Source organism: Musa acuminata, chromosome BXJ2-1 (assembly GCF_036884655.1).
Source record: "Musa acuminata AAA Group cultivar baxijiao chromosome BXJ2-1, Cavendish_Baxijiao_AAA, whole genome shotgun sequence".
Lineage (NCBI taxonomy): Eukaryota > Viridiplantae > Streptophyta > Magnoliopsida > Zingiberales > Musaceae > Musa > Musa acuminata.
This window is the reverse complement of record NC_088338.1, coordinates 401,571-421,812: the sequence shown is the minus strand read 5'-3', so window position 1 is coordinate 421,812 and position 20,242 is coordinate 401,571. Positions and strand designations below refer to the sequence as shown.

The 20,242-nt window shown below is 36.4% G+C and overlaps 3 protein-coding genes across 4 annotated transcripts; 1 reads left to right on the top strand and 2 right to left on the bottom strand.

The window, feature by feature from the left end:
• Positions 1-102: 102 nt before the first annotated feature.
• LOC135597893 (probable WRKY transcription factor 43) lies at positions 103-1,218 on the top strand. Its single transcript, XM_065091393.1, has 2 exons — positions 103-476; positions 1,041-1,218. The coding sequence occupies exons 1-2, from the start codon at positions 103-105 to the stop codon at positions 1,216-1,218; spliced, it is 552 nt and encodes a 183-aa protein (XP_064947465.1).
• A 1,523-nt stretch (positions 1,219-2,741) lies between these two features.
• Positions 2,742-10,597, bottom strand: LOC135598303 (F-box protein At5g52880-like). Of its 2 annotated transcripts, none has more exons than XM_065091869.1 (6): positions 10,356-10,597; positions 8,482-8,633; positions 5,837-5,924; positions 5,551-5,753; positions 3,892-4,043; positions 2,742-3,134 (listed from the first exon to the last, which is right to left on the bottom strand). In XM_065091869.1, exons 1-6 carry the CDS (start codon positions 10,544-10,546, stop codon positions 2,994-2,996), a joined length of 927 nt encoding a protein of 308 aa, XP_064947941.1. In that variant the 5' UTR covers positions 10,547-10,597; the 3' UTR covers positions 2,742-2,993. The 2 variants fall into 2 exon arrangements, with proteins under 2 accessions (XP_064947941.1, XP_064947942.1); XM_065091870.1 differs by lacking the exon at positions 2,742-3,134 and adding an exon at positions 3,177-3,569.
• A 1,804-nt stretch (positions 10,598-12,401) lies between these two features.
• On the bottom strand, positions 12,402-18,980 carry LOC103973106 (calcium-dependent protein kinase 15). Its single transcript, XM_009387622.3, has 8 exons — positions 18,295-18,980; positions 17,693-17,836; positions 17,452-17,604; positions 17,001-17,116; positions 16,736-16,912; positions 14,977-15,104; positions 14,787-14,886; positions 12,402-12,753 (listed from the first exon to the last, which is right to left on the bottom strand). The coding sequence occupies exons 1-8, from the start codon at positions 18,917-18,919 to the stop codon at positions 12,676-12,678; spliced, it is 1,521 nt and encodes a 506-aa protein (XP_009385897.1). The 5' UTR covers positions 18,920-18,980; the 3' UTR covers positions 12,402-12,675.
• Positions 18,981-20,242: the final 1,262 nt, after the last annotated feature.

Below are 20,242 nucleotides of genomic sequence, written 5' to 3'. Positions count from 1 at the left end.
TTGTGGTTGACACTTCCCAACCTCTTCCCAACTCCCCACGCTCTTCTTCTCTCCTATATATAATCCACCTGCGGCAATCCCTGCACCTTCGAAGTTGCTCCGATGGAATCCTCGGAAGGAGCAGCGCCACCCTACTCTCCTTTCTTCCCTCATCTCGCGCCTTCAAGCTGGTCTCAGTGCCAACAGCAAGACCAGTCTGCTTCGCTCCCTCATCCGTGGGTGATGTCAGGTGTCGTCGACTGGAATCTGCCGCTTCTACCGAGCACGATGGGACTGCAGCAGCAGCAGCAGCTGCTGCAGCCAGCGCCGGCGGCGAGCGAGGACAAGGAGAAGGGGAGGGGCGCCGCCGGGAGGAACAAGAAGGTCATCAGGCCGAGGTTTGCTTTCCAAACGAGGAGTCCCAACGACATACTCGACGACGGCTATCGTTGGCGGAAGTACGGCCAGAAAGCGGTCAAGAACAGCGTCCATCCCAGGTGAGTTGATATCTTCTATATCCTTGTTCTCGAAATGTAGAAAGAGAAGGAGAAGGAGCAAGACAACAAGAAAACACTTGAATTATAATTATATCATAGAGTAATACCACAGCAAAACAAACCTAAAAGAAGAGAGAGGCAATCAAAGGAGAAGCAATACAAGTTCTAACAATCTCAGAATGAGTAAAGACAGTGAAACTAAGAGAACATAGAGAGTGAAACTAAGGAAAAATAAGAATCAATAACAATGTAATTACCTCTCTACATCTATAGAGAGGTAAAAGTAGGCCTAATGCTAAGTATGATTGCAGAAGACTGACATGAGGAGACATGACAGCAATTTTCCAGCTTCAAGATGATCCATCATATTGGAATTATTAGCATAAAACTCAGTAACTCGGCCTCTGAGATCACTGCATGCATATCTTTGCATATTAACGAATGGCTTTACCTCATACCAATCAATTCTTTTGCTTATTACATGTATCGATGATATTTAGGTTTTTGCACTCTCATCTAACCCTTCTTCTCTCCTCATGAATCAATCATTGCATGGATTGGAAGAAGCTACTACCGGTGCACTCACCACACATGCAACGTGAAGAAGCAAGTCCAACGTCTGTCCAAGGATACGAGCATCGTTGTGACCACATACGAAGGGATCCACAACCATCCATGCGAGAAGCTAATGGAGGCTCTGAGCCCCCTCCTTAAGCAGATTCAGTTCCTCACTGGATTCTGAGGTTGCTTTAACTTTAATTAGCTGATGTAGGAAGACAAAAGAAAGGAAGAAGGAAAGAAGGAAGAAGAAAAGCATCTGCTTTGTAATAATGCATACTTAATTACTACTCCCTTTATTATGTAAAAGTATATATCGTAAACATCCAACAATAGTGTACTATTGCAGTACGTGTAATGAACAAACATATTTACTGCAACATTTGATTCTTTTTTCTTAATTTTGTTATTGGCAACCTCTTAGTTCATATAACCCTTAAAAAACTAATAAAATATAATTTTACTAAATACGATCCCTCAATTATCAATCATATCCTTATTTTTCGCAACCCCTCAATTACCCCTAATTCATATAACAATTTCATTTGTCAGTCGATTATCCTCTTATGTGTCGACGTCAAAATCGTAATTGTATCCCATGGGAGAAGGCATTTAAAGAGAAGAAGGGGAAAGAAGAGGAAGGAAAAAATTGTATGAAAAGAGTTGAAAAAATGTTGAAATTAAATGGTAAGTTAGGGGTATTTATATCCAATTATAGTGGGGTATTTTAGAAATATTGAAGTTCTTAAAATATGATTATAAATAGTAAAAAAGGGTTGGAGGATTGAATAATTGTACACTTTTAGGGTTTAAAAATAAATAAATTTTATTTTTTTTAAATGATAAGAGTGAAATGATACGATGTGCCGTACTTATACGAGTGACTTATGTAATTAAAAAAAATCATGCCACTTTGAAAATCCTATCATTTCTATTAATTTATTGGCATTCCCTATTAAAAGAATAAGGTGGAATTATGTATGGAATAATATAAAAAATAGTTAAGATAATCAACAATAAATAGAAATAAACAAATAATGTACATAAGATTTAAATGATTAGATATTTTTTGCTTACCATTTAAGGAAAGAAATCTAAACATTTCACTTTGTGAAAACATTATGTATCTTCCTAATTTTAATAATATGAATAATATATTATTTTCTACTTAGTCTCTTTATAAACAAAGTATATTTCTTCAACATCACGTCATATAGAAACATTGCGATATATAAAGTATTTATAGTTCAATCAAAATCTCCTTTACCTCTAAATAAAAATCTTTCCACTCTTAAATATAGTGATCTAGAAATACAAAGTTATCGATCCAACCTATTGTCTGTGGTATGCACAGGAAAAATACACGATAATGGATTTGAATCGAACGTCAATTGATGAGATACTTCTGATAGAAAAATTCATACCCATTCATTCTTCTCGGTGTGTTGGCTTTGAGTTCACATATCACACACCACGAATCAAAGAACAGAATCACATACACACAGCATTGACCCATTTAATCCTGCAAACAACAAGCAAGAGGAGGAAGAGGATGGAGGTAATACAAGATGGCGAAGTCACCAACGATAGAGACCTCCAGCCTCGCCACCACCCTCCGGCCAGGGTGATGATGCTGTTCCTAACTCATTTCCATATCAGTACAAGACCTTAAGATCAAAATATGAGTATACAATGAAGAAAAGAATACGAAAGGAAGGATCTAGCATTTGCCAGATATCTATATATAACATATGGCTCTGTTGGGACATGCTAATATGTATCGCACAATGTCCAGTCGCTTACTGTACATGAAAGGAGGATTCTGATGGAATAAGCAACATATCATCCTGGCAATTACATCGATATTTACTCAGCAAACACCATAAAAATTATTTTCATAAATTTCTAATCCTTGCAATTTCATAAATTACTTGGAGCAAGTAATATGGAAAGGTGGTGTTAGCTGGTACTAGAAAGCTTTGGGTATGCCCATAATCTGGGAAGATGCTGTGTGCTCGGCGAGGGTCCATCAGAGTCGCTGTCATCCGTATCGGAAGACATCACTGCTAACTCGATCTCACCCAGCAGGTACTCCACAACCTGACATAAAGAGGTCGAGCAGATTGAAGCTACACAATTGATCTGCAAGCAACTTTGCATTTACAAGATTATGATGCAAAAGTTCATACATGAAATCAAGACTTAAAAGTTTGTATCCAGTTGGTTCCATGTGTATAGTGTTTGATTGGCGGGGGGTGTGTGCACCATTGTATGCGTTGGTAGGTAGGTGACGGAGAAAAAGTATGCCATGAAATTGATACGATAACATACTATCTCGGAAAGACATTAATATTATCCTTCGTTTCCTACTACAGGGAAAAGCTAAACCTGATTAAGTTACTAAACCGAAACAGCTATCATTCTGTGTGGCAGCATACTCCGGTCCGAGTTTTGGCATCCAGCTAGTTAGGAGAACTAATGATGCTCCCACATATAAAGCTATGAGTCGTGTTTATCCTGAAATCTGTACTACACCTACAGAAACATCTGACATCAGACAACCTTGACATAGTCAAACAGCCTAAAGAATGGTACTCAAAACAGATTTTTTTTATACTATGAAATTAAGGAACAATCAAGATGTGCTAAAAAAAGCATGACAGGAAGTTTCTTTTCCTTCACTAATTACACTTATCAATCAAAATTAAGCTTTTTGAATGTATTTGGCTATATTATTACATTAGAAACATGACTGCCCAAAAGACAATGAAGTACATAAAATGAGAAAAAGAAGATACACTTCACCAAAACATTGCAAAGGACTTCAGAGTTGAGATGGTAAAAAGCAGATACTTACCTTACAAGGTGATATAGGCCTTATGTTTAGCTTCTGATTCCCTATCTTTGAACACTCATGCGAAGTACGACATGTGATCCCACTGGACCAAATTATTGATTGACAATGTCCACATACTACACGATTTGGTAAAAACTTCCAAGATGAGACACCTGTAGTAAGAGTTTAGTAAATATAAAGAAAGTATAAATAGTAATATTCAAACTGTATAGTGAAAAATTATTACATGTGATACGTCTAACTTTTCCAACAAAAATTTGATTACCAACATAACATAATATATTAGCATTCATGAGCACAGCTAGTCAATAACTCTGCCGCATTCTATTGTATTACAATCTATTTTATTGACAATCCACAATAACATAGAAGCTGAAAAAGAAAGCTCACATAGAAGTTAATGAAAAAAAAGGTATGGCCACAGCTATCATATTATACTGCTAAAAGCTTGTTCAGATAAATGTTTCAATAATCTGAGTCATAATAAAAGAGAATCCACTGTACAGAATTTAACTTGGAGTAAATAACTAAAATTGGGAGCTGATATTTCTAAAAAGCACTTGATAAAATCAAAAGCGTGGATCTTATTGCAGGTTTCACATTCCTACATTAAAATCATACGGAGCAAAGTAAAGAAAGTTTAAGCAACTGTAAGATATATTAAGATGATAATATAAGACAAAACTATCAGGAGAATACCACGAGGGATGGCAAAAATGAACGAAAGCAAGGAACAACAAAAATCACAACCAAGTTTCGAATGTTTATAGTGACGAAAAGCCTTGTATCAAGTCACATTGTAAGTTGCTGGTGACACTCATTAGCTGTGACTGCCAATAATGTAATAGCAAAAGTCAACGATTATAGTGGTGCTGCTGTTCTTCGTTGGAGCCAGAAAGGTTGATCGATCATTACTTAAAATTCTTTTTCTCTGACAAGTTGTTAAGTGTAACTTTTGTCTACTAGAATTTTGTTCATAGGCATTGCGGCTACAACCATTAAATAAAAAGACATGAACAGTTACATGGATTTAATTGATCAACAACTAAAATCTTGAAAAAATATATTTTCTGTTTCAACTTTAAGTTTGAACAGAGGGCATATAGATGTTAATGCCTTTGGTATGCCATCAGTTATAAGTGATCAAAGTAGAACCAGATTGTAAATGGAATCAGAATTAGTTTCTTTCATGCATTTGGTACATTATTCAAGCAACGGAATCAAAATCTAGAAGGGCAGTATTCCAATCATTTAGAAAACTTCTAGTCAATTGGATCTGGTTTGATACACAGGGCTTAGGAAACCATGATCCTCCCATCACAGAAATGTGTCTCGCAAGGTTTCACCTTTTGGATTCAATTAGGAACAGTAACTGAGATCGGATTGCCCTTAACCAAGCATCAGACGTCAGTATACCGCCCAAAACTAAAAGCCACATGAAATAGAAGGAAAACCACCTGAGTACAAACAATGATAATTTACTTAAACATGAAGCACCACAAGACCCTGTGACTGATGCCTGCACAAGCTTAGAAATTCAGATCACATTTATATCATGATTCCCTCGAAACGTGTAAAAAGTGATTGTTCAAGTATTCAAGAATAAGCTAGCAATTAAGTCACATCATAAGAAAATTATAAATACGTGAGATCCATTACCTTCACATTTTCTTCTAACTGCCTCCTTCCAGTTAATATTGATTGTTGGATCCACTCCCATGCCTCCATGAAAAACCACATCTTTCCCATCAGGTACTAGTTTGTGGTCCTGCTCTTTACTTGTGCAGGTGCTATAATTACCAAATAGGTTGCTGTACAGCATCTGCCATAACCCGTTATCAATTGCAGCTGTGTTCCATGCCCTTCTAAGAGAAATAAAACCTAATGTTAACTCTCTGATTATGGCAATTTGTTTGGGTAGATAAGTGGCAAGGAAAAAGAATACCAGCATACTAAACCAACAGATGCTAGAGACCGCAAATCCAGAAAACTGAAGATGTGAACAAGAAGATCATAAGGTAAGACGACAGAACCTGTTAAGAAGGAAAGTATAGTCCAAAAGGTCAGTTGATCACATGAAGCACACTAGTAAAATCCTTTCTTTTTCATTATGGGGGTTGGAAGGATAAAAGACCCAGCTTCCAAATGTATAAAAATAGTAAATAAGCGGAACATATTTTCAACATATGCCACCAAATTTTATATCCCACACAGGTTTACATAAGGAACTGCAGAATATGGGTCATTTCCCTGACCAAAGGCAAATTCCTCAAGTTTGAATAAAATGTCAAAGATGTTATTAATTGACAGTAAATGATCCAGTACTAAAATAAGCAGCAGACAAGATGCATGAATACAAATGACATAAATCAAGCACATAGGTTAGGATCCCACTAAGAGAACATTATTATTGACAATAAGTAGTTCCAGAGAAGGTCTATCCATAGCTCCTCGTAGCTTACGCATCACCCAGTGTTTTTAAAAGCGCTAGGTGCCAAAAGGCACCAAAGTCCCAAAACACCCAAAGCATTAAGCATCCGCCTGAGCGAAGCGAAGCACTTTAGAATATTAAAATATAAAAAATATATTACAATTGATAAATATAATTACAAAATAAAATCTCATCCAATATTTCTTATGGAAGTTAATTTAAATCTATTATATATTAGAGGGACCTATTGCTGCAAGGTCAACTAATTTAAATTTTATCAAATTGGTATGTTGTTGATTTTTTTTAACTAGTGAAGTTATAAAAATCATAATGTTAGATAGAATCAACTTGCCCATCGGGGGCAAGTTTGCAGCTTCCTACAGATGGCATCGGTGGCGAAGGATGCCTAGGATGTGTCCGTCGATGACGGAGGAAGCTTCACACATGTCCCTCGGAGGCGAAGGGAGCTGCGTACGAAGGCAATGGTGGAGAAGAAAGCTTCGGACTGCAGTGGCAATGACAAAAGTTGCAGACGACGACGATGGGGGCGGAGGAAGCTTCGAACCTATCCATCGTCGGTGGAGGGAGCTGCACACAAAAGCAGCTATAGTGGAGGGAGCTGCGCAACGGCGACGAAGGAAGCTTCAGACCTGTCCATCAACGATGGAGGGAGCTGTGAACGAAGGTAGCGATGGCGAACTAGAGGTGGGTCGGGCGACGACATAGGGTTTGTGGTTGGGGTTTAGTGATGGGTTTCGTTGGTTTGATTGAACGAAGTTACATGTTCAATCGAACTAGAGCTCACATTCATTCAGGCGCTCGCTGGAGGCACCCGACGCCTGGGCTCAAGCGAGCGCCCAGGTGACACTTTAGTGAAGCGAGTCGCTCAGACATTGTGTGAGGCACTCAAGCATCACCTCGCCTCGCCTGAGCGTCTATTAAAAAAACTGCCACCACCTTAGCTTAGATTTTCACAAGGAAAAAGAGAATTGCCACCTATGAGTTTCCTTCCTTAAAATATAATTAACAATTTATGGGCCCCAAGCTGCATATGTGCTATTGATCTACTAGCACATATACTTTAGCACATGGTATGCATCAGGGTCACAGAATAGTTGACATGAATAAATGAGTGTAAATAATGCACATCCTAAGATATTTCCAGAAACAGTCTGATACAAACACAACAAGCATTTTAAAGCATCCATGACTGACATGAATAAATAGTTTTCAATAAGGCTATTAGTCAGTACTTTGTCATAACATTTGCAACTTTCCTTCAACAGCTAGAACAAAACCAGACACATTTGATTTCTCTTTCTTGGACTCAATACTGTGTCCTAATCACCCCAGTAATTCCTCAATAAACTAAATATAGGTATACTGGCACTAGACAAGACACATCCTTCAAAAATCACACTTCAATGCATCTTTACAAGTGAACATATATGTGTGTGTGTTAAGCTTAACCACACAAAATGATTTAGATTCTAAAATAAATGATATTAAACTGTTGACTTCGATTTTGAACCATCTACATGTAAGAAAGCTAATGCTCATGGACCAGACAGTTCTGACTTCCCATGTCCATTTGATCTTAATCCATAATGTGACAAAAGGGTACAACTAATAGCCTAGTACCAATAAGATGCTTCAAGATCAATCTCTCCACATTGCCAGAAGACCTAAAACTAACATACAGTGAAGATGATAAAAAAAATTCATTAGATGCAAAGAAATCTAGATATGCCTAATTTAAACACATATTTTATCAAATCAGACAAGTACAAGACCAAACTAATTGCTAAACTTTGCTGTTCATAAATCTTGCAGTATCCAGTCTTAGGACTCGAATGCCAACAATTTAAGTAGGATGTCCAGAATGATTCTGCACTTCAATTCCAAAGAACGATGCCAATTTCGTGACATCAAGAGCTCTTCCACAAAGCATGTCTAATAAGTTTCCTTAAACATGATAGTCAAATATTACCTATAGCAATGATAAAATGTAATTTGCAATATTTTAAAATTTTCACTACATTTCTCATGCAACATACAGATCAATGATCATATGTAAGTATTCTATACATGACAAGCTAAAAATAATTTAACCAATTGGCGTTCATGAAATTTTTAACCATCCATTAAGTCACTATTACCTCCATCATGGTGAGCTCTGGAGCGCCTTTTATGTGCAACAGCAGCATGCTTGAACTCTGAAACAGCTAGTGCCTTTTTTTGCTTGGGCAATGCAACTTCTGCTGCTTGGAGAAGAACGTTGGCTGAAGATAACCCATGCCCTGTTTGCACTCTGTTCAATTTGGCCAATCACACATAAATGTTCAAGTGCATAAATAAAATCACACAAAAATCACTGAGCAAATATGATCTCTGCTAAGATATGGATGACATATAAAAAATAGCTTTGCAAATCTAGTTATCAAAAAACAAAAGTTTAGAACCATGAAATTATTATTTTCCTTCTGAGAAAAGACTTCTCCTTTGCTTTTGGGACAGCAATTTTTGTTAATTAGTACAGATGAAATACCTTTTTTGTTTCTTGAATGGACAAAACCTATAAGTGTTTACCAACAAAGCAAGATGAAAATGCTTAGACAAAGATGGATTAGAATGAACAGTATATACGATAATAGGGCCTCTGGAGCCATTATGTCACATGCTAGTCTCTTCATAAAATTAATACAAACATCAAAATGTTTAGCACAGGTTTTTTTTACCTAAACACCTTCTATAATTAAGTTCTTCAGACTGATAACAAACCAGTTGAAAGTTCCATATTTCCAGAACAACTGATTGTAGGAATAAAACTACTATGCATTTTTCCATGCCGACATAAACATGAAATATATAACTTTGCAGACTTTTCATCTTATAATCAAAATCATAAATCAAGTTTTATCATAATGCCCCTTAATAAAGCACCAAAACAGCCAAAATATCCTGAGATGAAGATGTCTTAAGGAGCAGTTCCCACAATGTCAATATCATAGAAATAATCTCTATGGAATAACATAGTAAATAAAGAAATTTTTTGAACTGAGTGGCCTATGTTTCTAAGGTATCACAGACACATATCAACTCTGTCCTATGACACTGACAGCAATATATAAGTTATTGGCTGTGGAATTGGTCTCATGGAATAAAAAGCAAATCCTTTGTGTTCCCAAATGATTTCTTGTAAGTTCAATTTGTTCAATGACATTAGCCAAGCATGTAAAGGTTGATTTTGGCCAAGAATAGCAAACTGGATGATATTCTAGAGAACAATTTTTGGTTAGCAAGCATCTTTTCCACACCAACTCAATTCAGTATCTTTTTGAGAATCACTTAGGTGACTGTGCCCTTTGTGAATCTCAATTCTCTTTGATCAATATCACTAAAACCTCCAGCTGAGAAGCCTCATAAAAGTCAACAAGCATAATCACTCATTGCTTATAATCTTCTCTATCACAATGGAAAATCAGCTATTAAAATTAATTTCAAATTTGAGCAACAGACTCACTTCTCTTATGAATATTCAAATTAAATAATGATCCATGTCCCTAATTCTAGATAAACTCCAGTTTTTTTTATCAAAAGAACTGCTTACTAAACAAGAATGTCTAAAATCATCAAATGGAGACATAAATTTTCGAGAAAGTGTAATCATTCACAAACGTAAACATCTAATTGCTGAAGCTACATGCACAAAGAATAATCCAGAACCCTACAGATTTTTCCCGCACCCAATTTTGACTTGAAAATTAGCAACCAATTTCTTAACTATTCCATCTCTTAGTTTTACGGTCACCATCAATGGTAACTCTCCCAAAGCAAACATTTTGTGTATCGATCTTGTCGAATACAATTTCTGTAATTACATCTACAAGTTACCAATAACCCACTCAAAATTAATGCTTCCTTTCCGAGGTTTCTCGAAATCCTAAAATGAACATCTTTGACGGCACATATTGAACTTTAAGATCAACGAATTTTGTACTGCATGCGCGAGACCTAGATCACAGATTCTCACTCGGGAAGGAGGCGGAAGGCGGAGAGGGTATCCTGGAAGACGACGGATTGGAGGTTCTTGGGGAGATCCGCGTAGGCGAGGCGCAGGATGAGGCCCAGCTCGTGGCACGCCGACGGGTAATCGTGGGCACGCGAGAGGGCCTCGGCCAGCCCTAATTTCTCGTATCGCTCTCTCACCGTTGCTCTCCCCATCCCTCCGTCCGTCCACCACCGACCGACTCGCCACCCGATTTCGAATGGGAAAAAAAAGCAACGAATCATAAAAAAGAATGCTTTTTGTATACACGTTACCACAGTTAGGTTCGAATCGAAACGGGGTCAAAATCGGAACCGAACTGTCCCGCACGGTTTACTACTTCCAAATCGAATTGAACCCGGTTCGATTCCGGTTCTTAGGTTTTTAGGTTTAGAAAATCAAAATCGATAATTTCTAGTTCCAAATTGAATAATCAGTTCCGTAATTTTAAATTTATTTTTATTAATAAAAAAATAAATTTAAAATTTTTATATTATAAAATTTTAATTAAAATATTAATAAAAAAAAATATTGGTATGAAGTTTGTCGATTTGATTTCGGTTCCTAATTTTAAGGAATTAGAACTATGGATTGGAATCACAGTCGAAGTTATTTAAACTCAGTTAAATGAAAAATTATAAAATGTGACTCCTTTAAAAATAGTGCCTATTTACATTAATGCCCTCCAAATTATTTTTTTAGTTTTATATATTTATTGTTTAAAAAATATATCCCTTCAAAATTTAATATGCAAAAAATTATAATTCTACCGGTGGAAGAGGAGGAAGAAGAAGAAGAGAGTGCGGAGAAGAGGAAAAGAATAAGCATCACAAGGTCCGGTAGTTGTTAACGATAATAATCGAGCCATTGACAAGTAATATCATCATATGATGTGAAAACAAAGCATCGATATTTTTAACTAATAATAATTAAAAGAATAAAATAAAAAAATCGTATGAAATCTCTATGCATCGATATTTTTAAATAATAATAATAATAATAATAAAATAAATAAAAATGACGGTTGGCATATCGTTTTATATCTAAAACGATAAATACCAATCGATATGAACTAATTCAAACCGAATCGTATTTCATGGATCTATAGGCATATAGATCGTTTCAAGTTTTTCATTATCTACTACTCATAGTGGTTATCAATAATTAATTTGAGTTAACTCATATAAAAAGATAATTTAAATGTTTGAACTATCCTTATTATTCATATCAATTATTATGTTTTTATTTTCTTTTGGGTTTCTCTTAGTCACACTTATCCTTTATGACACTCTAGCTTTTCTCTTTTCTTATTTCTAAGGATTGTATGGAAAGAATCAAAGAGTTGGAGATAAAAAAAAGACCATACAATAAGGAGACAATTGCAATAAGGTACTAATGTGAATTGAAATCTTAATGCCATTATATCATAAATCAATTTTTAGATATTAAATGTTTTTTAGAAAGCATTCAGGGGTTTTTGTTTGGCATGGTATTGGAGCTTTTTTATTTTCCCATAATTGTAGGTGTTATTTTTTTAAAAAATTCAGATTTGAAGGGATATTAATCTCAATCACTCATTATTTTAAAAGGTAATTTTGTATTATCTTTGTTCCCTGTTGGATAAAACAAAACAAAAAAAAAGAAAAACATGAAATGGGAAAAACAAATAATAATCCTGAGACTATGAAAAAAATATGCCAACAAAAACCAAATAAATGCACAGAAATCAATTGGTTTTTAGTATATTTATCGGTTTAGAAATACATGCATCAGAAAAGCAACTAGTGACATGAAACGTAGGTAAGAAATAAGTTATTTTAAGTTTTGTATCCAAATCTCATCTTACTTGACCTAAGGACATGAAACTCACAGTGCGACCTGAAACCAAAGTCAAAACTCAAGGAACAGAGTGCTTTGTCCAACTCAAAAACCACTACATAATGACAGGAACAAGATTTAAAACATTTGTATCTAATGATGTCAAGATCTTCAGTTCTTGGTTCTTATGACATTGCTGTAACCAAAATGGCATTTCAATCCAAAGAATTTGAGGGTGATTTTAGACAAATATAATCTTACTCTCAAAGAACAAAAAACTGACTCAAACAGAGCCAAGTAAAAAATGAAGGAAAGAGATAAAAGAGCTTGAGTTGCAGTATAGAATTTAGATCTACAACACATCAGTATTAGATATACAGGACATCATTTTGTTTTCAGGTCATACAAAATGGAAGGCATTGCCTCTGAAACCATCTTTCCTTATCATGACAGTAGTGGTTTAATTAACCCCAATGGAGGATAACTTCTATTTACGCTTGTGGATGGCCTCCGAGCTGTCATTTCTCATCATTGCGACGAACTCCTCATAATTGATTCTACCATCCTGAAACATTTGTACAAAGTGATTACATGGGTGAAGGGTGTCTGATACAAATGATTTTGCTGAAACCAAAATATTCATCATTAAACTATGCTTGACGTGTCTCCTTTTCTAAATATTTTTTCTCATTTTTCCATGACCAATCTCAGTATCTGGCCCTTCAGTCAACTATGTATAGGAGGCAATCAGCAAACAATTAAATTTGTTGTGGTCAGTGATAAATTGTAGCATGTGACTATGTATCTCACCTCACAAACTTTTGAAGAGTTCTACTCTTACCGCAACAGAGAATGTTACAGAATTAGAAGGTCGAAGCTCCAGCTACACAAATTTTAAACTGCTTCCTTGTTTTTTTGGACATTGCATGATGCTTAGCTCATACTACGCCACCAGTTCACAGATTGAAATTTATAACAGTAGAAATGCAAATGATGCACTGTACAAGAAACCAAATTCACATTCTAAACTAGTATTTCCACAAAATTAAAATAAGAGATCGGTGATGAGATACCTGCTAATCCAATTTTGCATGTCAGAATATGTACTCTCTACATTTGTGGATGTTCCACAAATTATTTTTGGTCAAATGTATTAAGAAGCTAAGTTTTGGGTCCTAAAGCACCCTAAGTTGTTCCATGCAAGCACTATCCAACTAAATGCATCAGGGATTTGATCTGGCAGTATTTTTCAATTGTGACAACTGTTACTAGACCACAAAGAGATTGGGATAAGTGTCAAAATAGGATGTGTATTTTGTAAAATATGTTTTGTCAAAATCATTAGATTTTGATCCAAATAGTCAGAGATCTGACATGACAAGAAAAAGGTGCCTTTCCAATATTTATCACATAGTTTAGGTTATTTTGCTTTTAGATCTGTTTGGTCTACTTTTTTGTATTTTATTTGTTTATTACGTTATATATTTCCTAACATCTTGCAATATCTGGACTCTGCTGTTCAAGGAAATTAGAAACCCTCAGAAGTATGAATGTTTTTGGTCCTACTAGTCCTACTACAGGTTCTGAGTAGCTTAAGTTATATGTTAGCCGAAATATTTTTTTCTTGTGGCTTCAAAGGTTACTTTAGAGTTTAGATTTACATGCATTTAGCTTTAGGGGCTCTATGAGATCACTTGTCATGAATCAATTAGTTTTAGGTGACAAGTACAGGAGGAGTAGCCATTTGGCACATCTTCAGCAGCATCCAACTCTTCTTTGGTTGCAATCCTAATAAAAGCATCGATGGCACTGTGATTCTGGCAAGGTGGCATTTGGTTTAGGATCAAAATCACATACAAAGGAACTGACTAAAACCAAAAGTGAATTGACCCACTTTGCACTTTTGGTTTGTGAACCAAAAAAAAATATTTGAGCTGGTTGGAATGAGAAGTTTAATTGCAATATGGAAACTAGATTAGTATATGTTTTCCTCAATATAAGAAATTCAAATTAATTTTGTCTGATATTGGTACACAAAATATTTTTTCATCATTGAATCCATGTACTTTATATATCAAATCCCAAAGTGGGGAAGGTGGATTCCTGTAACTCTATTGTATATGCATATCCGATAACAATTTAAATTTAATAGTCATCTTACTATCTACGTTGAACAACCAACATGTGAATATTTTGCCAAATTGCCCTCACAAAACGAGAGTTTTCCAATATTTCCTTGTGTATCCCACTTATAATTCATAATTTTGTATGTGCAATAGGTGAAACTAACAAATGAAGTGTAACAGGCTTCCAGTGTCTATCAAACATCAACAATCATAATTGTTCATTCTAGTCCCTGACGAATATATATGATCATGTCCTAAGATTCTAAATAGACACTACTTCCACTAGAAGTAAAGTACTTGTTTCCAGCCCGTAAGTATCAGCGCATTCCATTATCATAGCTCTCAACTAAAAGAACGATAATAACAAATCCTTGAAACAAACTGGACTACATCAAATGCATAAAGATACCCTATAACATGTCATATGTAAATTTGAACTTTACTAGTTTTTAATGAGAGCATAGAGACTTACATTATTGATATCAACTTCAGCAATTATCTCTTTGATTGTTTGTTGATCACCCATGTTGTATTTCGTGAGAGCTTGCTCCAATTCCTCAATTGTGATGTATCTAGATAAAGTTAAAAAATAGAAAATATTTAGCTATCAAGTTTATATTTTTAGCAAAATGTGACTTTAAAACATGAAAACAAGAAGTTACCCGCTCTTGTCCTTATCAAAATACTCGAACGCCTTGAATAGGTGATCTTCTTTTTCCATTTTGTTCATATGCATAGTAGCTGTTATAAATTCCAGATAGTCAATGCTCCCATTTCCATCCACATCAGCCTGTTAAGCACATTGGTGGAAATTAATTACTGCAAGTAGAATAGGAGCAATATCCAGATTTCAGCGTAGCTATACATTTCGTTGACATTGTCACTTTGTTTTCATTTTCATCAAATACAACTCACACAAGTTAGATCCTTGTGAACTTTACCTTCTCAGCGGCAATGCCTCAGTGAATGACAAACTTTTCAGCAAAAGTGTTACTGTTTATATTTTTTTACATTTTCATATAGGTTCAATTTGATTTAAGACATGTCTAGGATGTGTAATTAGTATATTATAAACGATTAATATACTTAAATAAATATTTAGCTAAATCAATACTATATGCTATAGAAAATAAAGGTCTAAACCAAAACAAATATGATAGATTAGGAAATCAAATTTCAGTGGACGCTGGAAGGATTGACTTGCAGGTAACCAAGAAGATGTGGGTGATCAAAGGACATCACGACTCCTAGATAAAGGGATGATTGTCCCTTGACAGAGCCAATAGTGGAAAAAGGATGATGGGAGACAATTTGAGAAATAGCTGAAAGGTATGTTCAGTTGGTCACATCCTTGGTGCAAAAACAAGTCTCTTAAACTTAAAGATACCTGAAGGTGAAAGCTGAAACTAATATTTATACATATATATCTGTCTACGGCACTTGATAGAACGTAGACAATCCCTGTTGGAGATCAGTGTGTGGAATTCATTCCTTAAAGTTTAAAAACTCACAGCAAATGAAGACAGGTAGTTGTCTCAGCAATATTGCACAGACTTGAGACAGAGTACACAGTCATAGTAAATAAGCTTGAAACAAGAAATGTACGTTCGAGAATGAATGATGAAAGTAGGAAAACAAGGTAAGATTGAGTAGTACATTAAAGAAATTACAATTACTTTTTTAGTTATGACATAGCAATGAATAAGCAGTCAGGGCCCTTAAAGAAGTGAGGATGGACTTAAAATTAAGCAGAAAGATTTTTGTATTTATGTTGAACTGATTGAAGTAAGAGAGTTAGTGGACATGATTTTTTTAATGCATTGGACATTAGATCAAAATGATGAACGAAAAATAAAGGTTAGTGGATTAGAAAAAGAAAGAATTAGTGGATTAGCCTTCAACATTACTATGTGGGAGTTGATTCAGAAAACCATTAACTTTTTTATCTCTTTAAATGTGATAATAGCTCTTGTTTCCTTTAAAGAAAGAACTCCAGGGTTTACAAGATTTATGGAATCCTATTTCTCAAAAATATGGTTACTTTCTAAGATTGCTCCCGCTATGACATGAGTAATTAAAACTCGAGATATAGAAACAATCACTCTGTGTAATAATGAGGATGCATATTTTGATCCTAGAATCGCACATGGGAACCTCATGTGTGTAAACACCTTTTTTTGTTGGAAAATAATCAGTGCTATGGTTGACATATAATTCCATTCGGTCTACCAAGCTTCTTGTCACTCTACTAATTCACATAGCTTCCATTGAATGAACTAAGTTGTTTGAAATTTCTTGTTTATGTTTACAAACCATGTGTATCAGAATGCGTATTTAGGTCCATTTCCGAGAAAGTATTTTGGAAAGCTGATGAAAGAAGAATGGCTAAAGGATGCTGAAAGATGAGGAAAAGAACCATACCGCCTCAATCAGCTGCTTAACTTCAGATTCAGAAATCTTGATACCCAGATTGCCCAATTTGGGAAGACCAGCCTTTAGTTCTTCAACAGTCAGTGTACCGCTATTATCAGTGTCCATTGATTTGAACATTTCTTTCAAGCCCATAATTTCTTCCTCTGACAAGCTTTCTGCTATCACCTGAACACAAAATGTATGAGGTAAAAATTTAGAATGGACACTGAACAGATGAAAGATGGGTAAATTGAATCAAATGAACTATGACTACCTTCAAGGCTACTTTTTTTAGCTTGTTCATGGCCCTAAACTGCTTCATTCTAGTCAAAACCGCAAGATCAAGTGGCTTATCAGGAGCCTCCCCATCTTCTCTTATCCATGGATGTTCTGCAGTAACATCATTCATGGTCAAACTGAGAGGATTGATGTTCTTCGTGAGTGATCTAAAAGTTTTCCAGAATTGTATTTTTTGGAGCAGGAGAAGTGTTAAAATTGTTAAATTCTCGAAAGTAAGAAGTTGCAGAGCATCTCATGAAAGAGACATTTGGCATCAGAGAAATTCATGTAAATGCATCAAGAGAGCAGAACAGAATGGCACTGAAGCTTTTCAAGATCATCCAAAAAAATATTAATATGTACAATATAAGATAAGATTTGGATTCAGATAAGATTTTGTGCCTTGAATCTCATCATGTAAAACAGCTGAAATTTATAAATCTTACTGAGGATTTCAGCTGCCGTGAGTCGTTCTTTCGGATTGGTTCTTAGCATCTTCTTCACCAGATCTTTAGCACCAGATGATATAGTTGGCCAGGGATCAGCTGAGAAATCAATATGTCCATGTAATATGGCAGCAAAGATGCCCTCGTCGTTCTCTGGAGAGATGAAACTAGCAACTTCAGCTGAATTCTCCATAATCTAGACAATGATTTTGAATTCAATTCAACTTTGATAACTCCTCACCTGCCCAAAAAGGAGGAACACCAGCAAGAAGGATGTACACGATTACTCCAGCACTCCAAATGTCAGCCTCTGGCCCATAATTCCGTCGCAGCACTTCAGGAGCAATATAATATGCACTACCAAGAACATCCCTGAATACATCTCCTGCGGAGGCATTTCATTCTTTTGCTGTTAGAACATCTTAGAGAGAATGAATCAAATAAGATCTCCGAGTATCCCTTCCTCTTCATGCAACATCTAGTTGGAGATCTTATCATGTCTCAAATTGCTACAAACCTTCCCCAATGGCCATGGTGAACGCAGATTATATGGTCGGGGATACATCGTGTCATGTGGCTTTCTCCCTGACTCCACATTGTAATATTTGTGTCTATTGAGTTATATGGAAAAAAATGGCCTTTTTGTGGAACACTTCAAACCAAGAAGAACAAGAACAGATTTATACATAAGAAAATTACCAAGATCAAAATCAGATATTTTTGCTTCCATATAATATTTAATAGATGCAGTAATCATGTTTCTTATTTTGATGATGATTAATCCTATCAATAAAACAAGATCACTACAGGAACATGAAGAGACTGAGGGCTTTTCTGTATTACCGTGCTTGAAGAAGGTGGAGAGGCCAAAATCGGTGGCTTTGAGCGGCGAATCCTCCCTCTTGTTCAAGAAGAGGAAGTTCTCGGGCTTGAGATCGCGATGCATCACCCCCATGGAGTGGCAGCAGTGGACAACGTTCACGATCTCCCGGCAAAGGGCGGCGGCTGCCCGCTCGGAGTAGTGCCCCCGGGAGATGATGCGGTCGAAGAGCTCGCCGCCCTCGCACAGCTCCATCACCAGGTTCACCGACCGTCGGTCCTCGAACGCACCCCTGAGCTCGACGATGTTGCGGTGGCCGGTGAGGTGGTGCATGATCTGCACCTCGCGGCGGACGTCCTCGAGGTCGTCCCGGTTCGTCAGCTTGCGGGTGGCGATGGACTTGCAGGCGAGGACCTCACCGCTGGCCCTGTTCGTGATGAGGTGGGTGACGCCGAACTGGCCGCGGCCGAGCTCGCGACCGAAGGAGTACGTGGCGTGAACGTCCTCCATGGGGCGACGGAGGACCCGGCCGACGCCACCGCCGCCACCGCTGCTGCCTCCGCGGAAGTGCGAGCGGAACCGGTGCCTCCGCGAGCCGGCCTCCTGGCTGTCGTCGGCGTGGCCGCGGCGGGAGGTGTGGTTCCCCATTGGCTCGGTTCACTTTGGTTCGCTCTCTCTCTCTCTCTCTCTCTCTCGTTCGGTCTCTAATAACAGAGCGAAGTGGTCAACGAAGCCATCGCGAGAAAGCCGGACTTGACGACCGGTAATGGTCGTTCGGAGACGGCAACGCTGCCACGTTGATGGTTCAAGTTAGGCACATAACGGAGTATATATCATTCTTCGCTACAATGTTTGTAACTCTTTGTTACGTCATCAGTTTGTTTATAACGGTTTCTCTCCTCTCTGCATATCGTTGACTCATTCTGTTCTTGTAGCGTTACAACGTTTATAACAAATCAATCATCACTAACATAGCAACGCAATATACACAATATATATATATATATGTAAATAAATAATATGTCACGGTGGAAGGATATGATTTGAGTTGTCGTCGCGACATGTGCGATGTTAATTGAGAATTTGACCAAAGTAGGTGAGAAGAAGAAGAAAAGAAATGGTTTGACTACGTTCGATTGGATGTGAAGGTAGAAATAGTTGAGTTCGGATCGGTGAAGATGGGTGACTTCAAAACCCGAATCAGGTAGAAAGGCACTATCATAGTCGATAAAATCGAAATCTAGTGAAGGATTAAAGCTGATGTTGGAAGATAGGGGAAATAATTCCTCTGAATTTTTCTTGCAACCAAAAGCCTTAATACCAAGTGTCAAGGAATGATAAATCTATTTAAAATTGAGTTTTAGGAACGTCGTATATGTTCGAAGAATATATGTGTTTAGGTGAGTCATAAAAATGTTGGCATAGATTTTTGAGAGATAAATAGAGGTAGAAAATATATTCTATAATAGTTTAGAAAGGAATATTTTTCGTTTTAGGATAGGCATTAAGAGCCTTCCATCCAAGCTAATCGGCTTTGTTATACTGATCCTCCCTTTTCAATAGATGATAGGCACTTTTGACATTAAAAGAATTAAAACTAATAATCATCATAGAGAAATTGTATCAAATGAATTAAAAAATGAGTGAAAGTAATTTTGATATCAGTTTGATATCATAGAAAATAAAAATGCGTTCTTGTGTCATTCTCTATGCATTTGCAAAGATCACTATACAGATAAGATAAAAATGTCAGATTAAAACTCCTCTAGTATATATATATATATATATATATAAGCATACATGAGAGAGAGAAATGATGTTGCGAAGCAAAATACATTCAAAAGCTTTCCATGACGCTTGAAAGGGTTGATTATCCATATACTTGGACTATATTGATATTATAGTTTTTTACTAAAAAAAATTACATTGAAATTTCTATAATTCTAAAAATAAAAAAAAATTATTTATCCC